This window comes from Arvicanthis niloticus, chromosome 6, assembly GCF_011762505.2.
Source record: "Arvicanthis niloticus isolate mArvNil1 chromosome 6, mArvNil1.pat.X, whole genome shotgun sequence".
Lineage (NCBI taxonomy): Eukaryota > Metazoa > Chordata > Mammalia > Rodentia > Muridae > Arvicanthis > Arvicanthis niloticus.
In genome coordinates this window covers 85,369,571-85,387,046 of record NC_047663.1, presented here as the reverse complement: position 1 = coordinate 85,387,046, position 17,476 = coordinate 85,369,571, and the positions used below count along the sequence as shown (strand labels likewise).

At 44.3% G+C, this 17,476-nt stretch overlaps 1 protein-coding gene across 1 annotated transcript in view; it reads right to left on the bottom strand.

The window, feature by feature from the left end:
- The window catches only part of Dock2 (dedicator of cytokinesis 2), a 409,472-nt gene that overhangs the window by 70,197 nt on the left and 321,799 nt on the right, over window positions 1-17,476 (bottom strand). Inside the window, exons 28-30 of the mRNA XM_034506657.2 lie at window positions 16,379-16,477; window positions 14,037-14,131; window positions 3,171-3,249 (exon numbers count right to left, since the gene is read on the bottom strand). Coding sequence (XP_034362548.1) covers window positions 3,171-3,249; window positions 14,037-14,131; window positions 16,379-16,477 — 273 coding nt within the window. The remainder of the gene's footprint in view (window positions 1-3,170; window positions 3,250-14,036; window positions 14,132-16,378; window positions 16,478-17,476) is intronic.

Genomic DNA, 17,476 nt, shown 5'->3' with positions numbered 1-17,476 from the left:
ATGATGTTCTCAGGGTCTATTTAAGCTAAGGCAGAAGATAGGATTTTATCTTCTATGGCTGAATAGTATTCCGCTGTATATAGGGCATTGACTTTACACATTGTCCTATTGGTGGGCAAGTAGAGTGATGCCATGCCCAACACAATGTGGCTTATGGCAGTGAACATAGGAATTCATATGTTCCCTTGGCACTAATTTCCATTTGAGTCTATTCTCAGTAGTGGAATTGCACAACCCTGTGAGGTGAAGTAGCCTGGACCCTTAGCACAAGTCCCTGCCAAGGTAAATTCATAGATTCTTCTGGTCCATATGACCTTGCAAACAGACAAGAATATCGAGTCCCAGCATCTAGAGGGTACCACTGATCTTAGCTTCTGGCAGAAATCACCATTTCTATAATGCCCAGGCCTTGGCTTCTATGGAGTGGCATCTGTAGAGCTGCTGTCTTTTTGCCCTTTGAATCACAAAACCACCATTCAGAGGAGAGGTTAAGACTAATCTCCTTCCCCCTGCTCCTGTTCTGGACAGAGGGAGCCAGGATAGAGGCTGCTCCTGCTGGTATCACATGCATAATACATGAGCCCACAAGAAGGAGACGAGGGTGTTCCAGGCAGGGTACAAAGAACAAATCCGTTCTCAGAGGGAGGAGGAAAAGATGAGGGAACAAAGAGAAGATTGAAAAATGACCCAGTTTTGGGGTGCTTTTCACTAAATATCTGTGGAAGCCTCATTAGAAAAGAATGATGTGATTCTGTGTTCCTACCTCTTTTCCATAGTTTACAGAATCCTGTGGGCGTGACAGCCTCAGGCTGTGTTGTGAGGATCAAAAGGCTGCTTCTCTGCTGGCTTGCCTGTCAAGAACTGACCTGAGTTCCTAGCCCTGATGCTTATAATATCACTATGATCATTATCATGATTACCACCACCACCACCACTGCCAGCATCATTACCATATCACCATCATCAAATTGATGCTAACAAGATAACATTTATTAAATGGCTCTTTTGTTGCCAGGACCATTCTAAGTGAGATAAATAAATCAATTCATTTAACCCTTATAGCTGCTTAAAGAGAGAACCACTAATGGCATCTTCATTTAACATTGAAGAAACCGACGCACAGAACAGTACTTTACCTAAAATCACACAGTTCATAAGTTTAACTTTTGCATATGTCAGGTTCCTTTCCTAGGTATGTTGCATATATAAAATTTCTTTCAGGAAAGTTTTATGAAACCAAAAAGAATTACCTAGAGGACTGGAGTTGACCCTATCTTGGGAAAGGACCTCACTAAGACCACGGAGGAGAGTGACAGTCAGAACAGCAGGTCCTGAGGCTGGAACCACTGACATCAGGGGAAAATGACAAACCAGCTGGCCTTTCTATGGTCACACACTGCCCCTCTGACCCCAGGTATGTTTTTCCAAGCTCTCCCTTCAAACATCATGAACATAGCCACTTCTCTGAATAGATTTGTAACAAGTGGAGACTGTAGGTATCTGTGTGGAAAATGTAACCTTTCTCTTGGTTTTAAACAGCCAGCATGACTTTGGTTGCCCTGGGAAGGATATGTCATCTGGAGAGAGAGTCTCACCCAAGGTCATAGTGACACTCTGAATCTAGAGTGTGGCCATGGTCCCTTGTGGAAGCCTGTATCAGCCAGCTCAGTCTCTAGTCCCAAATGAAGCAAGATGTTGATGTCAGGCTTTCTGTGCATGGATTCTGGGTCTTACTCATTCTTGCATCTTTAGAGAAACTAGCTAGCAGTGATGTCAGACTTCCAGGGTAACTGAATGTCTGTGACAGTGATTTCGTATGAGCTGGCATACAATCTATGGAAGCTACTCCTGTAATCATGAACATTGGTCACTTCTCTTCCCAGATCTGAATGCAAGGCCATGAATGCTGGTAAGCTTTCCCAGCATGCTCCTGGGCTGACAAAGCCTCCTGAGGTAGAAGGGTAGTTAGCATTTTGCAAATGTTATCACTCTGATCAAGAACTTTGTTCAGAGAATACCTTCAGCCTCTCAGCCCAGCAAAGATATCTCAACCCATCTTCCCAGCAAGGTACATAGCACAGGTCTCAGCCCAGGTGTCACCTCCCTCATGGGACATTGTATACCAGGCACAGAACACAGAGTGGCTGTGAGCACAAGGCTTTTTACTCTTGTGCAGTCATGTTTTACCAGAAGGAAAGAAGACATGGATGGGATTGGAGGAGCAAGAGAGTTGATTTCAAATGACAACTAGTGCCTAAAGAAACATCAAGAGGCCTAGATGTGACCTCATGACCACAGGGTCACTAGACAAATCCCAGAGAGAAGCCAGGCAGGGCAGGCTCTGTAAAGAGAAACTATTCCAACAGCGGAATAGTTTTCCCACCATGCTCCTGGGCTAGCAAAGCTTACTGAGGTGGGAGGGCAGTTAGCATTTTACAGTTGTTATCACTCTGGTGGGATGCCATTCTTGCCGGAGCTGCTGAGCTCGAGAGGCCGGGCTGATGGAAACACAGCATCTCAGATGAGCAGGCAGGAACAGTATGGCCCTGAGTTACTGCACTAGGTGACTTCTGTTCCCTTACTCTCTGTTACCAGAGGCTCTAAGGGTTGAGGACTTCCCTGGTGGGGGCCTCTCAGGCTGGGGGTAGAGTTTCTTCTCTCTGACTCCCACAGTCATGGGCAGTAATATAGACTTTCTCATCAGGCTTTGAAGAGCATGTTCTTTACGGGCCTGACCAGGGACATCACTCTACTTACCTCAGGAACATTCTTATCACGCAGTCGCACCCCTGCCCTAATGTCTGAGAGGCTCTGAATCTTGGCCGAGCGCACACACCAAAATGACTTTTGGAGAAATTGCGAAGTCACAAAGATAAACTTGAAAGCTTTATACTTTAGTGGCTGTGACTGGATGTTCCTAGGCACCAGTGAACAAAATACTAAGAAAATGTTACATTTTTGAAAGGCAACAGCGGCACCCGTTCTACAGTGAGGAAATGGTTTGCATCCCAGTCAAATAGGACATCTTCTTTCTTCTCCTCACTTCCCTTACGCAAGCCTTCAGAGACACCTGCAGCCTCTGCGTATTTGCCAGTGATGATGGTAAAGGACAAAGCAACCGGCCCAATGTGCCAGGGTGGCCCTGAGCAAGCCCAATGCTTTACACTCACCTGGAACTCAAAGCTTGTGTGTTCTAGAAACTTCTGGTTCATGGTTTCTGCAAACTTGTTGATAGCTCTCAGGAAGACCCTGGAAGAGGAAACAAGGCCACTGATCACCCGAGCATCCTCTCTCTTGTCTCTTTCTGATGGACTAAAATCTCCTCACATTCTCCCAGAGTGGGTTGATCTTCAAACGAGGACTAATGCAGGTCAACATAGGGGCTGAGGTTGCCTCACTAGAATTCAAGAACTGTCTACTTGACATTTTAGAAGTTTATATTGTCTTACATTCAAACGATTAGAAGTGTATGGCTGAACAATCCATGCTGTTCAGAAATGACCTAAAGAAAGAGCATCCCCTCCCCCAAACAACAGCCAGTATTCTACGGGATTCTCTCTCCTGGAGAAGGCTACCATCAACATGTGGGTGAGTATCACTGCAAAGGTTTCCTTAGAAGCGTCTATACGAATGACATTTTTAGGGTGTCATTTTGATAAATGATATTACATGGTGGATGTGTTTTTATAGCTTGCCAATTTACTCACTAATAAATCGTGGGGTTCTTTCACACAAATGAGTGGAGCCCCACGTCATCCTTTTTAATCACCAAAGAGCACTTCACTCTATAGCCCGTATCACAGTTTATTTAATCAGTTTCTTATTCATAGGCCATTTTGTGGTTTCTCAGCTCCCCCCTCCCCCGCCCCTCACCATAAGACAATGTTCCTGTGACCGCTCTTCCATACGCCGTGCATTTCCTTTGAGCACCTCCTTTCCAGTCCTTCATCTGAGACCCAGTGCTAACCAAACATCATCTGCATTGCTTGTTTTGGTACAGGGCTGTCAAGGTGCATCCTCCATGTCTCTCCATGTCTCTCTGACCACTTTGTTCTTTTTGTCTTTGTCCATGAGCCTCTCTGACTGTCCCCACAGCTCTCTTCTCCTGTCCTGCCATTCTCAGGGATAGCTCCAACCATGGCCATTCCTGACCTCCATGGCTCTCCATTGCTCATGGACAAGCGGGGCTCTCTCTTTACATGCAGTGCCCTGCATGTTTTAGCCCGATCTTCCTTCCCTATGCCCGCTTTTTCACTCTCACCCTGCAGTTCAGATTACTTCCTTTGCACTTAGAGACATGTCTTCATTTTATAGCCTGCCCCAGTTTTTCTAAGTCAAAATTATGCTTCCCGGGTACAGACTTGAGGATGTCCTGTCCAACCTCTGGACACTGTCATGTGATTTTTGTCCTCTATAAATGTGCTAGGCCACATTCAAAGTGGTCCTGGGACACTCAAGGCCCAGGGATGCAGGTTGAAAACACCCAGAACCTCCTACTTCTTAGAACCTTTGGCCATTCTCCTAGGCAATAGGTCACTGCCCACTTTATCACTCTCTGGGGGCACTTTCTCTACTCTTAGCACATATGACATCTTAGCTTTCTCCATGTATCCAAACTTCTGATTTAAGCCACAGTGCACTCACAGGGTAGGGCCCCAAGGGTGTTCCTTGCAGCTTCATTTGCAGGATCCTATGTGAGCCTGGAGGACAGTGAATGGCACACCGTGTTCTCCATCAGACCACACTTCCCTAGAGATTAGGAACATGGCATACTCGCATGCTCGTTTTCCTGTTTGTATCTTCATCCTAGGCTTCTCATGAGCTCCAGCTTGGATCCAAGCTCTCTGCTCTTCACACCAAAGCTAACTCTCAAACATCCCCACTTCCTGCTTCTCTTGGTATTTTTCCCCCACATGAATGAAGAACACCCGCCTCCCTTGCACCTGCTCCCAAAGAGGAAAAAAACGACTCAACTCTGATAACCTCGGCTTTGTCCTTGTCCCCCACACAACACTCAGCCTGTCAGCACATTCTCTTAGCACTACTTTCAGAATAGGTCTAGAGCCACCTACTTCACTTCACTCTCCACTGCTACAGATGGGGACAAAGCCATAATCATTACTCTCGAGTTTCGCAGCTGCCTTCCAACTGAGATGTAGCCAAGTCTCCTTTGTGTGCCTATGCTTGTGATTTGGTCTTCCTTCCTTCAATGCTGCACACTGAACTTAGACTCCACTGCATGGAGTCTAGGTAAACACTCTGCCACCTTGGTCCCATCATTCCTAATGAGCAGCATGCAATCAGTATCTCCTTGTCCCCTGAGTGGCTGGTCCAGGGAAATACTTAGAGCCTGTGTGAGGTAGCAGAGGAGGCCAATAAGGAAGCGCTGATGAGTGTGGGTAATCATTCGAGCTCCATTATGCCTGGGGGCCACTAAGAGACCTTACACAACACATTTGCATGTCAGAAGTGTTCCCTCCTTGAAGATAAATAAGCTGGGCTATTAATACCACACTCACCGCCCCTCAGTGGTTAGAATTTGTTCCTGGACCGCTTATTCCAAGGTACCAGTGCATTCATCCCCATCCCCCTCCTACAGATGGATGGAGCACCCTGCAGCCAGAGAAATCCCATAAAATAAAAGAGGAAGCTCTCAGGACTTATGGGGGCTGCGCATAAACACTGGTGCTGTATTTTGACTGGGCTGAACATGGCAGGTACTAGAGGGTTTTGTTGTTGTTGGTTGTTTAGTTGTTTGGTTGTTTGTTTGGTTGGTTTGTTGGCTGGCTGGCTGGCTGACTGGTTGGCTGGCTGGTTGGTTGGTTGGTTGGTTGGTTGGTTGGTTGGTTGGTTTGTTGACTGGTTGGCTGGTTGGCTGGTTGGCTGGTTGGCTGGTTGGCTGGTTGGCTGGTTGGCTGGTTGGCTGGTTGGCTGGTTGGCTGGTTGGCTGGTTGGCTGGTTGGCTGGTTGGCTGGTTGGCTGGTTGGCTGGTTGGCTGGTTGGCTGGTTGGCTGGTTGGCTGGTTGGCTGGTTGGCTGGTTGGCTGGTTGGCTGGTTGGCTGGCTGGCTGGCTGGTTGGCTGGCTGGTTGGTTGGTTGGCTGGTTGTCTGGTTGTCTGGTTGTCTGGTTGGCTGGTTGGCTGTCTGGTTGTCTGGTTGGCTGGTTGTCTGGTTGGCTGGTTGTCTGGTTGGTTGGTTGGCTGGCTGGTTTTAATGGGGCCTTGCTTGGTAACAGAGCTGTAGCAGAAGCTCATTAAATACATGTTGTTTGCTGGGGGCAAAAGTGGGGTTGGCACAGCTTATTCTAATGTTGGGATGATATAATTTGGAACACACACACTCCTAAATGTTATTTTTGACTTCACTACTTTCCATCTCTGTGGATTTGGGTCATGTTACTATCTTTTTGAAGTCTCTGCTACACAGTGGTGAGGGAGCCATTCCCTGGAGTTGCTGCAGGGAATGAGGCATGGCGAGTACTGAGCTCAGTGCCCAACCCAGAGCCTGTAGTTTGCACAGTGGTCATTGGAGAATCCCTTGTGTCCTTCAGGCCTCCTACTTCTCCTTATAAAACTAGATGCCAATAGGTGAACAGACAAACAGCAAGCAAGGAACACCTAGCAACCAGGTTTAAGCAGGCAGGACCACACAACAGTAGGAATAGAAAATCCCACAAAATCCACCACCCCATTGGGCTGTCAAAGAGTGGGATTTCTTTGGTTTTGCTTTTTGCCATTTGCTAAGATGCCTTTGAAACAACATCTATATTTTCTCCTTAAAGATTAGTTATCTGATTCTCTAGATGGAAGCGCATTGAATGGCTGTCACTTTGTGTACAAACATCTCAGGAGTTGAAATGTGATACCCAAATGAGGGCTTTATATACTCTTGCTAGCAACAAAGCAATCGGGGACTGCAGAATAGACATTATTGAGGTTGTCAGTTTAAACCTGTCTGGGGCTCCCAGAGGCTGGGCTGGTGACTGGAAACTAATCAGCCATGTGCTGGCGGGTAGTGAGAAGCAGGTGTGCTACCCCCTCCTGTGTTCTCTGACAGCCACGAGCTGAATTTAAGAACCCCACTTTAACTCTGTGTTGTGTTTAAGATAGGAAGTGCAAGGCTTTTCTTCTTCTTGGGTTTTTTTTTTTTTTTCAAATATTGTTCTGAAGTGGGTAGAAATAAGAACACACTCAACTTTCTATTGTTCTCAATGATGAACATAAGTTGTTCAAAACAAAGTTTACTTTCAAATCTCAACCTAACCTTATCCACGTGTGTGAGCAATATATATACATATGTATACACACATATATATGTACACATGCATATATATCTATACATATACACACATATATATCATATATACCACACACATATATACCATAGATACTGTAGATACCATAGATATAGATATAGATATAGATATAGATATAGATATAGATATAGATATAGATACAGATGATATAGATATATGGTAGCCAGAGTGTCCACTCTGCACCAAGCTTAGTGCATGGGGCTCCTACAAGGGCTGCAGCAAGCTTTGTGTAGTCAATGCTCCATCCTTCTGAGCTATGGCCTTGACCTCCCCAGCAATTCACTGGCACCTTCTATAAAAGAGGAACCAAGTGTGGATACCCAGTAAGATGTAATCTAGGAATGAGGGTCTGGGGCCTCTGCACATGGGTATCCTCAGGAAACGTCAGTCATTGTTCTTCCAGTTCTTGACTTGCAACCACCATATTTAGTGATGGCAGAATCTGAGGCTGGAAGTATTCTGTTATGACAGCATAGCACCAAGCTGAAATAACAAGTTGTATGACGTGAATAAAAGCAGAGAAAGGAGTGGGGACCCTCTCTGGCAAGTATCATTCAGGGGATTAGAGGGCTCCTGTGAACCCTGTTCTCTGCCCTATGGTTCCTAAGGTATATCTGAGTCTATTGGTCTAAACTTAAGGACAGACATAACAGATGCACTTGAGTGGCAGAGCTCTTACGTTTCCCTTGAGTCTGACACGTGCATTCTCCCTGACCCTTTAAGCTGCTCTTATCACCCAAACATCCCAAGATTCATGCATCAGGAGGTTAAGGAGAAGCAGTATATGCCAGCTTGTCAGGGCACAGCTCACCAGAAGCGCCTTCAGCGCTCCCCTGAGGGTGCAGCAGGCTCACCAAATCTGGAATCCTACTGCACTTCAACATTAGTTGTTCTGTGTAAGGTAGAGAAACCACGGGCCAGCAAGAAGGCTCAGCTGACAAAGGTATTTGTCACTAAGCTAAGCCTGACAAGCTGAGTTTGATCCCTAGAACCCATGTGTGGTAGAAGGAGAGAACTGCTTCCCATAAGTTGTCCTTTGTCCTCTGGTGCTCCAGACACACCCCATGACACATTTCCAGTGGCAGAAATGTGGAGATAAAAATGATAGCTATAAAGTTCTTTCTATGTGTCAACATTGTCCTAACTATACCAGCTATTCTTTTGCTTCAGCCACATAAATAATCTGTAATAGGGACTATTGCTAGTCCCGTTTTATGGTGAGGGAAACTGAGTCCAGAGCAGCTAAGTAACTTCCCCAAGATCAATAACTAATGAAGGGGACAGGATTAGAACCCAGTAAGTCATCAGCTACAAAAGTGGTTCTCAACCCTCCTAATGCTGCAACCCTTTAATACAGTTCCTCATGTTGTAGTGACCCTTGCTCATAAAATTATTTCAGTGTCTACTGTTATAAATTGTAATATAAATAATGTGGTATGCAGGATGTCAGCTACATGACACCCCCCCCCCAAAGGAGATGTAACCCTTGCTGGTTAGAACATCTTCATGCTATCTCTGGGCTCTGCTCTCATGAGGGTCACTGTGGGACTTGGACACATTTCTGGTCAAACTTATTACTTACTAGAAGGAAACCTTCAGGATTGGAATTTGAATGGATCTGTGCGCTCCCTAGAGCCTTAGACACTTGATAAATGTTGAGTGACTGTTTTAAAAGCAGCCGTGGAGATGTGTTTAAATCCCTGACTCCCCTTGAAGTGCGATGATTCCTGATCAAGGCGCAGATGCAAGAGGGAAGAGAAAGAGGTTTCCTAGTATATTTGTGTTAATTTACAACATTATGAAGAATTTGATCATTTAAAATTTAAACATGCCATGTAAATCAGATCATGCTGAATGCTGCATCTTACCAAAAAGAAAAACATTCTAGCTGAAAGTATTTCTTACCATACACACGCCATCACCTTTGCATAGGTAAACAGCACCCAGCTGAAAACTCTAAGCATGCCACCAACAAACAGAAACACGGGTAATAGATGACTGATACACATATACATGCATAAATCAGAGGTGGTAATAGATTAATTACAGTAACATAGATAATAGAGAGAAAGAGATAAAGATTAGAGAGAGGAAAAGAACGAGAAAGATAAGTGAAGAAAGTTAATTGGTTATAATGCAGGCTAATTTAGAGATAAGAACCCTATGTATGTGGATTGTTTCTTTCTGGGGAAGAGGAAATGGTATTTTAGTTGAGTGTCCCACTATAAATCATGGTACACGTTCTGTCTGTGTATATTCTACAAACTAGCTGCAAGTCCTTGGCAGCAGCATGTCTCCCCTTCAGGGCTGCTGTCTGGATGTCTGTTCAAAGCTCTTCAGACAAATGTCTCTGGTACACAGGGTGAAGAAGCCTGGGCTCAGAACTTGGCTCAGCCTGAATGGTGTCTCTCTTTCTCACTGGCATTGCAAAGATGAGTAAGTCAGCTGTGTCATTTGTAAAATGCAAATGGTTGTGGTTCCACCTCAAAAGGTTGTCGTGAGGGGCAGGGAAGCTGACACATGCAAAGCATTTGTAACAGTGGACTAACCTAGGTGCTTAATACACATCAGCTACAAAATAACACACAAAATGTAGATGTCCTGAGCAGCCCTCATGAGCTCCATAAGTGGAGGAGACACTCTTGTAGCCAAAATATGAAAGAAACCTATAAACTAAGCTTTTCTCCTGCAAGGACAGAAGAACAGCCATCGTTAGCAGGAGGTGACATTAGGAAGCACTTATCTGGCTCAAGACTAAGTGGGCATCACCTGGTGATACTAATGCCCTCCTTACTGAAGTCTGACTTGTTATCAGTGTGGTATTGAGAAACAGCGCTATCCAATTGAAATGGGAAATGCAAAATCCTATAAAATGGACTGTAGTTATCCTTCCTTCAGAGATTTAGAAATTGACACCTCCAGTTGAATGACTTTCTGAAAAGGGAAGGGTTGCAGTGGCCTGTGCTTGTGCAGGTCTGTAATCCTAGCATTTGGAAGGTTGAGGCAGGAGGACTATGAATTCAACATCTTCCTCTTTAACTTCGACGTGAGTTCAAGGTCAACCTGTGCTATAGGCTGTCCATGCTGTACCCTTGAACCCAAGTTTAAAAGACCCTGAAATGTAAAGACAAGTATTTCATTGATCAGAGCAGTAACTGCTTTTATGTAGGAGACGGTTCTACTTTCTTCAGTTCCTTGGCTTCCATTTCTAGGTATAGAGACAGAAGGATCATTTTAATTGTCAACTTGACATGATGTAGAATTTCTGTGAGAAGAGAGTCTCAGTCAGGGATGGTCTAGATCAGGTTGGCTTGTGGGCAGATCTTTGGGATTTTCTTAATTGGGTTAATTGAGGTAGAAAGACTAGGCACCCGGAACATGAGTGACATCATTCCCTAAGCTTTGTATTCTAGACTGTATGAGATTGGGGAAAAGGTGGCTAGACACAGATATACATACAGTTGTTTCCTACCTGCTGTTGACTGGATGTCTCGAGCTGCTTTGCATTCCTGCCTTGCCTTCCCTAGAGTAACAGACTGGAACCTGGAATTCTAAGCCTAATAAAAACCATTTCTCCATTAAAGTTGCTTTTCCCCAACCCCCAGGGTATTTTATCACAGCAATTGGAACTAGAATGGGCAACACCTCTGGGGCCTGTTCCAATACCTCCTCGCACAGATAGCTAAGAACTTCTCCCAGAATGCCTGGCACAGAGCTGCAAAAGGGGAAACTTGCCTGATGAACTTCAGCCCTGGCTATATATTAGCCCATGTCATCAGTCTCCTTTTCTGGCGGTAATCTAGCTTTCCTAACTAGCAGCAACTCTGGGTTATTCGTTCGAGAACTACCTTCTCTATTACTTTCCTGGATCCCTGTTGTTTGAGTAGAATTGACCATACTACCTCCGGTTCAGAAGGCAGATCTTAAGATCAAAGCTTGACTTAAAAATATCTTTCATTTTTCTGCCACAGAGGTTTATGGATGAACATGTAGCCCAAACCAGACTTTGAAGATTAGCCTTGGGAATTACACTGCACTGACTGGAAAGAAAAAAAAAAAAAAAAAAAAAAAAATTCTCTCTGCAGATTTTTTTCTCGAAGGTTTTTCTTTTTCCTCTTTCTTTCAATAAAATAAATGTTTGCAGGATATAGAGATGGCTCAGCTCTTCAGAGTATTAGCTGCTCTTCCAGAGGACTCTGCTTGCAGTCTCAGCTCCCACACAGCAGCTCACAACTGTCCCTGGATCTGATACCCCCATCTGGTTTCCACAGGCATCAGGTACTCAAGTGGCTCACAGACACACGTGGAGGCAAAATACCCATATGCATAATAAAATTAAATAGACATACTTGCAACCTGTAGAGTGTACTTTCATCCCTCTAAAGGGAATATCTGTTTGAGAATGAAGCCAACAGAGACAAGGCAGAGGGAGAGGCATCTACTTCTTCCATCTTCATTTGGGCACTTCGATTGAGCGTGAAACCAGACTCTAAGTTTTTCAAGTTATCTGAATCCATACATTTTCTAGTTTCAAAAGCCCAGATTACTTTAAAATCCCAGTCAGGAAGTTCCCTGTGGGCACAGAGAGTCACTATACATATGCATGAATGTCACTCTCTGTACTAGGACTAGACACACACAGTCAAATTGCACACGGAGTTTGCTCTTGAAAAGTTCATTGTGTATAGACTGACTAGTCCTGTGAAGAACTGCTCACAGGCTATGAGGATAGCAGCTAAGTGGGCATACAGACAGAAACTGAATGGGAAACAAACTTTCCTGCCATGAGGGAGTCACAGGTTGCAGAATTTTTAGAGGGAGACAGGCATCCAGGCAGAGCCACAGCTTATATGCATGTTGAGATTAGACAACAGGAGAAGTTGGACATATCCCAGATGCAAATGACCCTGTACTATCTCCTGATGCTTCATATAACTTGACAGACTGTCTGGTTATCTTCTGGCATACAGTGAAGGGCCATGTTCAGAGTAGCAGATAGCTTCTACCTCAATCCAAGATGGCTGACCACTGACATCTGAGCACCTACAGAAGTACAAAATGAAAACAGGGATCCCATTGTCTAAAAATGATTATGAGTCAAGAGATGGTAGCACATGAGCATTAAACCAAGCATGGGGCCCTTCCAAGTATGAGGGTCTATACTCCTCCACAGGGCTCATGCTTAGAAAGGTGGCAAGACACAAGTCCAGGAAAGAGTCTACTCCTGATCCACGGTGTGCCTAGGAGACTTATCACCAGCTTGTTAGGCATTACAAAGCCAGCATGTGAGATGCGAACCAGGTAGAGTGAGCCTAGGATAGGATGGAATGCTCCCTGACACTGTGAAGCTGGAAAGAGCTCCCTCTTCCTTCAATAAGCAAAGATGTATAGATAGATGCCTTCTTCTGCCTTGACAGATTCCTCCTTCCTTCCTGCAGTCCTAAAGAGCTAGTCCAAGAGTACTATAGCCAGGTGTCTACCACATGATGGGCACTTGGGCATTCAGGGACTGGAAGAACAATTTTCCAGAGATCAGCAGGTATTGCAATGAGCTCTTAGCATGCAAGACACAGATCTCAGACCTTATGCAACGACAAAATCATTAATATGTAAATGTGCATAGTCTTTCCTCCAGTCCTTTCACTCAAGAATATTCTGGTTTTTCTTTTCCACCACTCTCTGGGGACATTTCTGTCTTTGTCAGCCAATACTTGGCCTGTGTAATGAAGAACAGAGGTGGTAGGGACAGGGAGATAAAACGAGAAACCCATTTGAGATAAAGGACTCTCTATGCTACAGACCTGAAATAAATATGAGTAGCCATAGGAAAGGGGAAGAAAAAGGAAAGAAGGGGCAGAGAAAGCCTTGCTCAATCGAGGACGTGGGTGGGACTTAACAAGATTCTGAGACAGACCAGGGTAAGCACAGCGTGCAAACACACTGGGGAACGGTGGAGCAGAGGAAGGGATTATTAGACTGGCTGAGTTGTGGGACTTGCGTGTACCTTGCCAAGATGGAATTAGAGACACAATAGTGAAACTTGAAATCGTTTGTAACTATTTATCTCAGGTTGTGATTGCTCGTGTGGGGTCTGACTTATTCTTGGGTGACACTGGTATTGTGTGAGACATGATTAGGGACTACATAAATAAACAAAAAAATGTATAGGTAATGCCCTACGCTTTCCCAAAGGCAGATTCATCTGTAAACGCTCCCTGCTCTTTTTTCAGTGTGGAAAACCTTCATCTTTATCTTTTTCATATTTGCATATTGAAAGCACTCCGCCCCCCCTCCCCGTAATGTGGAAACCTTTAAAGATTTCACCCAGTGCTTTGGGCACTTACCTAATATATGACCCAGAAAACATTTTCTTATCCTAAATGAACTTTAGAACAACATAATTGTATAACACTTCCCTAAACTCTCCTGTCGTAGACAGAGTATCACATTTTAACTGTAACTTAAAAACCAGAGACAGTGTGAGCTATTTAGAGAAGCTTCAAGATTGGTAAACTCTTTCTTCTTTGTGTTGGAGCAAAGAAAGGAAAGGCCTGTTGATATTCTAATCTCTTCTCTCCCTTCTATAGCTAGTGTTCTTTAAAATAAATAGTGAACATAGGAGGCCGTATTCTGGAAGCACTGTGCAGCTTACCTGTTCTGGACCATGCTCATAGCCATCCAGTCCCCAGGAGGTAGTATTCTGGAAGCACTTGGTGGCTTACCTGTTCTGGACCATGCTCATAGCCATCCAGTCCCCAGGATACACATTCTTCCCAATGAGGTCCTTGAACATGATGAATGTCTCCATCAAGAAGTCCTATAAAAGTGCCAAACACACCTGTCACCCCAAGTCTCAGGGACAGACTTCACGTGTCTAGATACTGGTGGAGGTTAATCAATCTCTTCTTTATTTTCCTTTAGAGGGTTAGGACTGGGAAGGGGCCCAGGATTTTGCTAAGGAATTCAAAGTCATCACAACGAGTTAGAAATGGATATTTATAAGTTAGCTACCAAGATTCTGCCTTACAGGTACAAGAGGGATATGAACAATGACTAAAAATGGTCTCTGCAAATAAAGCACTATTGGCTCTGTCGTTAAGGATAAAGAAGTAAATGTATTTGCTGATGATTTCATAATCATCTTCCCAGATATGTATTTTAGAGGTAAATAATCCACACTATGTGATACAGTCTCAGGTCATTGAGCAAATACACTATTATTTAAATGAACATCTAATTAGCAATGCACAAACACAGCTAATCCAGATGTCACATGTGCGAATAAACTCATAAAGAAGGGAGGTAACAAAGGTCTCACTCTCTTTTAAAGAGGTTCAGAGTGGATTTAAACATTCTCCAGCAAATTCTGCAGCACACTAACCTTCATCTCTATCCTTAGAGAAAATAAATTCAGCACAGATCCAGACAGCAAAGTCAAGAACCATTGGTACCAAGAGCATCTTGAGCTGCAGGTAATGAAGCCGAATCCCCCAGGTGATTTGAGTAAAGCTTCGAACCCAGAGTGAACCCACAGTTGTTTCCCTAAGCAGTGTTTGTCAAGTCATGTTCACTGCAGCCTCTGCTCAGAGAAAAAAATCTCACCTAAAACCCAATGTATGAAACAGATAAAGATAAATTAGCAGTGTTTATGTTTGTGTGTGTATATGTATGTACCTGTTTGCCAGTGAGTGTGCTGAGTGTGTGTGCAATTGTGTATGTGGGTGTGCTGTGAGTGTGTGCAATTGTGAGTGTGTACAATTGTGTGTGTGAGTGTGTGCAAATGTCTGTGTGTGAGCATGTGTAATTGTGTGTGTGAATATATTATGTGTGTTGAATTGTGTGTGTGTGAGAATTGTGCAATTGTATGTGTGCGTATGTGTAATTGTGTATGTGAGGGTGCCGTGAGTGTGTGTGAAATTGTGTGTATGGGTATGTGTAAGTGTGTGTGGTATGGTGTATATGTGTGGTGTGTTGTGGTATGTGCTTGTTAGTGTGTGTACATGTGTGTGCATAAATGTGTGTCCGATTGTGTGTGTCAGTGTGCTGGGAGTATATAAAATTGTGTGTGTGTATGTGTGCAATTGTGTCTGTGAATGTATGTGCAATTGTGTATGAGAGTGTGTATATATAGTATGGTGTGCATGTGTGGTGTGTGTGTGCATGCTTGTGTGTGCATGTGAGACTGGCATGGTTTATATGTGTCTGTGGTGTGTTTGTGTATATGAGTGGTGTGATGTGTGTTTATGGTAGGGTAGTGAGGGGGTATGCAGAATATCATTTCAAAAACACTGCTTTAAGCTAAATTGTGAAAGTCTGAAAATGGCATTGACTTATTTCTAGCAAATTTTGTTTCTAGGGAAAAAAATCACCTCTGTGGTATAAGGTCCCAGTTTCCACATCAGGAGAATGGGGTAATGTCTACCTCACAAGGTTATCACAAGGATCAAGCACATACTGTGTAGTAAACTCTTGTCAAGGAACCAAGCTTGTGACTCCCCGTTGGTGATGGTGGCGGGTGTAGCAGATGACTCCTAAGAGGTGAGCTGGGCTCAGGAACCAGCTCTCTCTGTATACTTGCTCCAGCATAGTGACGGCTGCCTTGGTTACTGTTATACCTAGGATTCAAAGCCTGTGCCACAGATAGTGCCATCCCTAGTTCACAGATTGGAAAACCAACAACAACAAACTGAGACTTAAGATAAGTTAGCTTGCCTGTGGTCACATAGTGGCTAATCTAAGATTCCAATCTAAAATATTAGGGCTCTGACACTCATGTTCTTGAGCTCCAAAGCACTCGTGATTAATCAGCAAATGTTTGCTTGCTGATGGGAATCTAGATGTGGGGGCCACAGCATGCACTGTAATTGACTGGAGATATATTCTAGAAAGGAGTTATACAAGAAACAGAATCAGATGTGTATGTCATAATCTGCAACACACATACTTGATACCTGTAGGGGGCCTTCTTGCCCCAAACTCATGAGAAGAAGAGTTTGGTATGCCATTCCCCTCTTCTCCATTTCTTGCCCCCCCCCCAACCCCCTGCCATGTCCTGCAGACTTACCACAAGGTCTGAGCTGGTCTGGAAGGTCTCAATATAAAAGGAATAGTGTTGGTCGCCCATCTGGTCTAAGATGGCCGTCATACATGCCACAAAGTGACTCTACAAAACATAATGAGAAATATAATGGCGCTGAAATTTGTCCTTTCCATCTCCTTGACATCAAACTTGAAAACATACAGCCACCCCAGGCACTGATAACGGGCCACCCAGCAAGCAGAGAGGCATCTCCTCTTACTGGCATGTAAAACAACTTCCTAAGAGGAAATGTCCTTACCGCTAATTCATTTAAAAAGCATTCATTAAACACCCATTATGTGTCTGTAGCTGCACTAAGAGCTTCAGATACAAAACTAAGAGTAGACCCACCGCCTCATCCCACCTCTGCGCTGTTTGCACACCTTGGGAACAGCACCCTGTGGATGTTGGGAGACTCCGCCTATGTCAGCCAAGATCCTCTGGGGGCAGTCGGTTTCATTTTCTGGTAAATAATTTTGTCTGTGTGAATCCCCACAGTCTTATCTGTGCCCATATCCACTCCCAGAGGAATTCCTGGAAAGATCAACGGCTCCACCAGCACCGTTAAGCGCATTGCAAGTCTCTGCAGAGAGATCAGTTACTGGATCACCATGAATCAATCAGCCATGAGAGAACCTAACACCTACCAGGACTGGCATTTGTTAGGGATAAAGAAGATAAAGGAGGCGCGGAGAGACAACCTTTGTTCCTTTTAAGTTTATTATTTAGTTGGGAAAGCATGATTAATGTCCATGAGGAAAGGACTCAAACAAGAGGGAAATCAAGGTAAAAGACCCGAGGAGGTGGTGGGTCTTGAAGGAAACCTGGGAGCAGAGAAGCATGAGTTATAGTCAGGCATGGATCAGAGGCATTACTCAGACTCTCCTGTGTTCTCCCTCCTAGTGTATTAAGTGTCTGTGCTGGGGCACACTGGCATATAGAAGCAGCACTTGAGGGGACATAATCTGGAAGCTGGTAAAGAAAGCACTGGCCACTAACCAAGCAGGGCTGAGATGATATTCTCAACTGTTTCCTGTAAGATCCCAGAGGGGCTACCATCATGGCCAGAAGAGGTCTCACAGT